We start from the raw sequence: 7,541 nt of genomic DNA, 5'->3' as shown, positions 1-7,541 counted from the left end.
TACCCGATGACAGCCCCTAAAAAATCATTACCCGCAGGTTTGGTGTCACAGATGGCTGCTCATTCTTTTTTCCATTGCCGCCATAGTCTTCTATCCACTCTATGAATGCACAGCGCACAACACAGTTACATATGTAACATTATAGTAAATTGAAAATTGCAAAGGAAATACGGTACCATTTTGTATTATTGCCAATTCCTCTGTAATCTCTCTTATGTCAACAGAAGGCCTTCGTAGCCAATCCTGTGTGCATACTAAAGCCTCTAACATGAATCGAGTACTACTAAAGCCTCTAACATGAATGGAGTAAGAGAGGTACGGAAGTCATCCAAAATACGTCCGCATGTAGTAAAAGCTGACTCTGACGCAACTGTTGTAATGGGGATAGCAAGCACATCACGAGCCATGTGACCCAAAACTGGAAACCTCGCTTAATTGACTTTCCACCAAGCAAGCATGTCCATTTTTGAGTCTATGTATTCTGTTTCTTCAGCAAGATATTTCTCAAGTTCAGATTTGTTGGTGCTAGTAGAACAGTTATTTAACTTCATCTTCTTGGCAATTTTGTTTTTAAGCATTCCTCCTGCTACTCTCTTAGATTTATCATCATCAACTACTGGAGTTGTTTCTTCACTTGGAGCATACATGTTCCTGTATTCTTCAAACAACACTGTCACACAAGTATTTATCGCTGCCCAAACCAATTGACCTCTTTCCTCACCAAATATCTCTTCAACAGTAATTATTGTGTACAAAGATAAGTACCTTGGATCAAGGAATGCAGCCACAAATATCAGTAAGTTGATGTTCTCTTTCTCCTTGTCCTTGTCCTTCCCCTTGCCCTTTCTTTGCCCTTTATCCCTATCTTGCTCTTGCTGCTGCCCTTTCTCGTTGTCCTTGTTGTTGGTGTGCCAAACTCCCTAATATTTATCAAATTTCTCTTTCATTCTTTTTCCCATTAAAACTTGCAAACTATCTTCACTGTTTAGCCATTCTTGTATCACAAGACATACTTCTCTAATCTCATGGAAGAAAGTGTTACTAGTAACTTGGAGGGAAGAAGAGATACGGACAGTAAGGTCATAAAAATGTTGTAGAAATTGTGCCATTTTCTTTGCATTTTCCCAATCATCTTCATCTGGATGCCCAAGACCATCTCTTGCTTCAGACAAGTCAATAACATAATTAGGGTCATCTTCAGCTAACTTTAAAAACACTTTCTGATACACAATGCAGCCTTCAACATCAAATAGGTGGAATTCCACCTTGACGAATAGTCTAGTTTCAAAAAGGCTTTGTTGTCCACTTTCTCTTCCTCATCAATTTCTTTAAACTTGACCAATCTTGATGTCCCATTTTTTATATACCTAATAGTAGCCTTAACACGCTTAATAGATAGGTCAACTTCTTGCAAACCATCTCTTACAATCAGATTCACAATGTGAGTTGCACACCTCATATGCACAAACTTGCCCTTGGCAATGTTGGTTTTCTGCAGCTGCTTCCTCAAGTAATCAACTCCAGTGTCATTGGCACTCACATTATCCACTGTTATACTCATTACTTTATCCAAACCCCAATCAGCTAAGCATCTTGTCATGTTCTTCCCAATATCCTCCCCCTTGTGACCCTTTAACATGAAAAAGTTACCACTTTCTTATGCAAATTCCAGCTTTCATCAATGAAGCTTGTCGTAACAGTCATATATCCATCTTGAACTTGAGAAGTCCAAGCATCTGTTCTCAGACACACTCTTTGACAAGAATCAACAAAGAACTTCTTCAGCTTGGCCTTCTCTTCAAAGTAATGGCGCACAATGTCCCTTGTGCAAGTCCTTCTCGATGGAACTTGGAAACGAGGACATGCTTTGGATAGAAATTTCTTCAAACCTGGCTTCTCACCAAAACAAAAGGGTTGCTCATCTTCTATAACCATCTCAGCAGAGGCATCTCTAAGTGCTTCTTGATCAAACCTCCAATGGTAGGAGCTTCCCCGTGATATGCTTGCAAGGTGGCCTGCTTCGGGTCCTTGTTGAAAACATGAGTGTAAGTACATTCGCCCCCAGTGTGGGTTTTGATAATTAATGACAATTAAATTAGGAACTAACATGTCTATCAAGTGTAATCTACAGGTGCTAGTTCATTAATGGAATCAAACAAACACATTTGGTGAATCACAGCACCCCCAAAATTTCTTCATTTAAGCGTCGTTTCAACTCAAGAAGTTACCTAGTTTTATTTCTTGTTTGAGTTGTAGGAAACGCCGCACTATCAAGAGGGATGCAAATTAAGTTGGTAAGATGAGGATAAAGGTGCTCAGGTCAACTTAGCTTTTGCGCTTTAGAGACACACTTGCACGCACGAACTTCTGGGAAGTTTCTTCTCTGCCAGGGTGAGCCGGTAGTACCGGCCCTCAGGGCCAGTGGTACCGGCAGTGCCAGTTCTTCTCCTGAGTTTTGCGAGAAAATGAACTACCGGTAGTACCGGGCTTTAACCGGTGGTACCGGTGAAACGCCGGTAGTACCGGCAGGCCAAATTCTCGCAGAACTGCTTTTTGCGGGAATTTGTACTGCCGGTGGTACCGGCCTTCCACCGGTGGTACCGGCTCATGGCCGGTAGTACCGGTAGGCCTTTTTCTCGCATCCTCCTTGACCTTCTCACGTTTAGATCTGAGGACACCGGTGGTACCGGTGGTTGCACCGGTAGTACCGGCAAGTGTTCTGTACTCTAGTATAAATAGCTCTCTCCTCTTTTCTAACCGTTGGCTTGCTCATTCTAGCTTTTCACATCTGAGAAAACAGTCTCCAAGCTTTGTCTCACCCACTCTCTCTCCCACTTGCTCCTAGACTTCATTTCTTGAGAGATTCGAGCTAGAGAAGTGAGATTAGAGAGTTGGGAGCTTCGATCTGTGACTTGAGCACTCTGTTCCTCGTCTTGCCGGTTCGGTTTGTATTTGTTACTCTTGGGTTCTTGGAACCCTAGCCGGCTAGGCGTTCTTCGTGGTTGCCCGTGTTGATTCACTTGTGAGGGCACCCCGAAGTGTTTGTATTACCCTTTGATTCTTAGTGGAAACATCAAGCTAACCTTTGTGGTTGCTTGAAGAGGAGACCTAAGTGGTCAGACCTTTGTGGTCACCTCAACAACGGGGACGTAGGAACTCCTAAGTGGAGATTGCCGAACCTCAGGAAAAATACCTTGTCTTGCTGTGGAGGTAGCTTCGACTACCCTTGTTTGTGTTCTTTGTATTCCTCTCTCTCTCTACCTCTCTTCAATAGATAAACAAAGGTTGATCTACGTTGTGAAGAAGGACTAAGCTAAGGAGACTCCAACAACATCCTCTCCTACACTTAGGAAAGTGGGGTAAAACTCAGATCTGAAATCTAAGCTCTTTACACTCTGATTTCGTAGCTGTCTTAGGGAGTCGGTAGTACCAGCAGTTTGCGTCGGTAGTACTGGCTGTGTGACACCAGTAGTACCGGCCCAAACTGTCGGTGGTACCGATAGGCATTTGACTTCCGCAACTTGAGTTGAGTTTTAGGTTTTAAAATACGCCTATTCACCCCCCCTCTAGGCCAATTAGATCCTTTCAATTGGTATCAAAGCAAGGTTCCTCGTTCAAACGCTTCACCGCGTGAGGAGCAACATTGGCGAAGATGGATCCAACAACTCAACAACAAATCGTTGAGCAAATCACAGCACAGATCACAGCATCCTTGCAGCTGCAGCAGAAAGAGCAAATGAAGAAGATGCAAGAAGAGCTAGACAAGATGAAAGAACTCCTAGGTAAAAGGAATCATGAGTCGGATAGCGAAGGTGGAAATGATGATGCTAGCAAGGTTTTAAAGACCTACAATAAAACTGGGTTTGATTATAGCGGTTCAAGCAAGAATCCAACATTGCCGATGATCAATCCTGGAAAGCCACCTCCATTTGATGGTATAAGGTACACCGATTGGGATCACAGAATGAAGTTGCATCTCATTGCCGCAAGATGCTGGGAAGTTGTGGACATTGGAGTGAATCCACCACAAGATCCAAGTGAGTGGACTTCCGAAGATGAGAGAGACTTTCACCTTAATGCAACAGCTGCTACCTTGATCCTGCAATGTCTTACTCCTGAGGACAACAACAAAGTAAATGGTATGGTAAATGCTAAGCAGATTTGGGACACTTTGAAAGTGTCATTTGAGGGAGACAAAAGTGTAAGAGTAGGAAACATTGAGCTCCTACAAAGCAAGATTGAGAAATTTTGCATACTTGAGGGAGAAACAATAAAAGCCATGTTTGATAGATTTATGTCATTGATCAATCAAATTAGAGCACTTGGAGCAAAAACATGGGATGATAACTCTGCAGCAAGAAAGATCTATAGAGTGTATAGGCAAAGGAACAACATGCTTGCATCCGTCATCATGGAGAAAGACAACTATCATACTATGACTCCTCAAGAAATGCTAGCAAAGTTGATGCACCATGAAGTCTTGGATGATGAAGCCAAAGAAGCTCTAAATCAAAGAAAGAACATAGCACTCACAGCTTCACATGGAAGTGAGTCAAGTCATTGCAACAAAGGTTGTTGTGAGCATAAGCACAAAGATGATGATGATCTTGATGAAGAACAAGCTATGCTAGTGGGAAACTACAAGAACTATCTAAGAATGAAGAAAGATAAGATGAGGAGATATGGAGGAAACAAGCCATATAGAAAGAGGTTGTGCTATGAGTGTGGTGACACCAGCCATCTTGCAGCTGATTGTCCCAACAAAGGGAAGAAGTCAAGGTACACCAAACAAAATGACAAGAAGTACAAGGACAAGAAGAAAGGGGAAGCTCATCTCGGGCAAGAATGGCAATCGGACAGTGACAGTGATGATGATGACAATGAGAAGAAGAGTATAGCTGCCATCGCCGTACAAGAAAGATCCTCCCCAACCAAGATCTTCACCAACGTTGCCTCATCCACAGCACTCATCTTCGACACTCACTCATTGCCTAGGCTCTTCACCAATCTCTCCGATGACGATGATAACACTCCTACATGCCTTATAGCAAAAGGAGACAAGGTACAAACTGACTCCTCTCCTCAAACCACTAGTGACTATGACAGTGATAATGAAGATGATGAAAACTATGCCAATAATCTCATTAAGAAATATGGTAAAGCTGCTGCAACTAAAATTCTAAAGCTGATATACGCTAATGACAAGCTTGAGTCATGCATCGAGTCGCAAGGCGAATTGCTCCTAGAGGAAAGGGAGAAGAACCAAGGGCTCGAAGTATGTTTCTCCAAGGAAAAGGAGAGGGTTGAGAAATTGGGTGTAGAATTGTCTCTAGTCAAAGACTCCAATGAGCGATTGACTAAGGAACATTCCTCACTCAATGGCTCTTTGGCTAGCCTAAAGAATGATCATAGTTTGGCTCAAGAAAGCCTCACAAGCTTGACAATAAAATATCATGAGCTTGAACTAAACTATGAAAAGCTTTGGTCTAGCACCTCTACCGCTTCTAAGGATTCAAAGGCTTCTACTAGTAAAAGCTGTGAAAGATACATAAATGTTGACATAAATGCATGTCTCACTAACCTTGATGAGTTAGCCAAGAAGGACAAAGAAATTCAAAGACTGAACACTATTGTCAAGATTGGTTGCAAGTGCAAGGACAAGCAGCCGGTAAATGTGTTCAAGGCATCAAGGCACCCCATAATCAAGGATGGCCTCGGATATAATCGGTACAATGGTAAGGCCAATGGAAGAAACATGATAAATGGGGTGGCTTGTGTGAAGTTCAACAAGAGTGTGCCTCTTGTTGACCTTATTGACAAGGTGAACAATGTTGCCACTCCTACAATCCCACTTGCAAACAACAAGAACATCAAGAAGAAGCAAGGGGAAATGCCCAAGCAACAAGCGCCTATCTCACGCAATCATATTTGTGATTACATGTGTTGTTGGGATAAGGATGGCAAGATTATTGTGAAGTATGTGGGCGCCCTCAAGAAGAGACAAATCTTGAGGAGTGTTTGGGTGCCCAAATCTTATGTGTCTAACCCCCTAGGTTCCAACTCGGGACCTAAAACAAAGGCTTAATCTTATCTTGTAGGTTTATTCCTCCGGTGGGCCAAGTTGGTTGCTTGATAGTGGATGCACCAATCACATGACCGGAGAGAAGAACATGTTCACTTCCTTTCAACCGAATCAAATCACAAGTGAAAGGATTGTCTTTGGTGACAATAGTAAAGGAGATATCCTTGGTTTAGGTAAAATTGCAATTTCAAATGATAATTGCATTTCGAATGTTTTGCTTGTGGATTCGTTGGGATACAATTTGTTATCCGTCTCACAACTTTGTGAGAAAGGTTACAATTATCTCTTTACGGATAAGGGTGTGGAAGTCTCTAGAAGGTCGGATTCCTCTATTGCTTTTACGGGTCAACTGAAGGGCAAGCTCTATCTAGTTGATTTTTCAACTAGTAGAGTGGGGTCCGAGACTTATTTAGTGGCAAAATCTAGCATGGGCTGGCTGTGGCATCGCCGTCTAGCCCATGTTGGGATGAGGAACTTGGCCAATCTTCAAAGAGGTGAACACATCCTTAGACTAACGAATGTTTCTTTTGAGAAAGACAGAATTTGCAGTGCATGTCAAGCAGGAAAACAAGTTGGAGCTAAGCATCTCGCGAAGAACATTGTGACTACATCAAGAAAGGAGTAAGTCAATGCTAAAATTTTAGGTAAAGAAGAGCCATCTCGCCAAGTAATCAAAAAGCTTGCTACCGGTGAAGTGAAACCCGTTGAAGAAGAAGATGATGCACACATGCAAATTTCTCGTGACTCAAACTTGCATCATGGGACAACCAATGCCCATGATGATGCTTCCACATCAAGAAAAGGTCATGACTCAAGAGAACAAATTGGACAAGATTCACCTCAAGCACAAGAACCAAACCAAGATGGAGATCAAAACTTTCAAGATCTAGATTCTCAAATCAACCAAGACCATGAAGACGAAGATAATGGTCCCATTCAAACAAGAACAGCAGTGCCTCACCCAAGAGTCCATCACTCTATTCAACGGGATCATCCCTTTGATAGCATTTTGGGAGACATACAACGAGGGGTAACAACACGCTCTCGTTTAGTTGGTTTTTGTGAACATTACTCTTTTGTCTCCTCTATGTTGCCAAATTGGGTGGAAGATGCCTTGGCGGACCCGGATTGGGTGATGGCTATGCAAGAAGAGTTGAACAACTTCACTAGGAATGAAGTCTGGTCCTTGGTGGAAAGACCCAAGCAAAACGTGATAGGTACCAAATGGGTCTTCCGCAACAAAGAAGATGACTATGGCGTGGTCACTAGAAACATGGCTCGGTTGGTTGCCAAAGGTTTCACTCAAATCGAAGGTTTGGATTTTGGGGAAACCTATGCACCTGTAGCTAGGCTTGAATCTATTCGTATATTACTCGCCTTTGCTGCTCACCATGATTTCAAGTTGTTTCAAATAGACGTGAAAAGTGCATTCCTCAATGGCCCCCTCTCCGAAACCGTA

At 42.6% G+C, this 7,541-nt stretch overlaps 1 protein-coding gene across 1 annotated transcript; it reads right to left on the bottom strand.

Annotated features, from left to right (window-relative positions):
• Nucleotides 432-1,561, bottom strand: LOC110431087 (zinc finger BED domain-containing protein RICESLEEPER 2-like). The gene is made up of 3 exons (XM_021449781.1): nucleotides 1,307-1,561; nucleotides 1,014-1,220; nucleotides 432-920 (listed from the first exon to the last, which is right to left on the bottom strand). The coding sequence occupies exons 1-3, from the start codon at nucleotides 1,559-1,561 to the stop codon at nucleotides 432-434; spliced, it is 951 nt and encodes a 316-aa protein (XP_021305456.1).

Source organism: Sorghum bicolor, chromosome 10, assembly GCF_000003195.3.
Source record: "Sorghum bicolor cultivar BTx623 chromosome 10, Sorghum_bicolor_NCBIv3, whole genome shotgun sequence".
Classification (NCBI taxonomy): Eukaryota; Viridiplantae; Streptophyta; class Magnoliopsida; order Poales; family Poaceae; genus Sorghum; species Sorghum bicolor.
The sequence above is the reverse complement of the archived record's forward strand: the minus strand, read 5'-3'. Positions and strand labels throughout refer to the sequence as shown.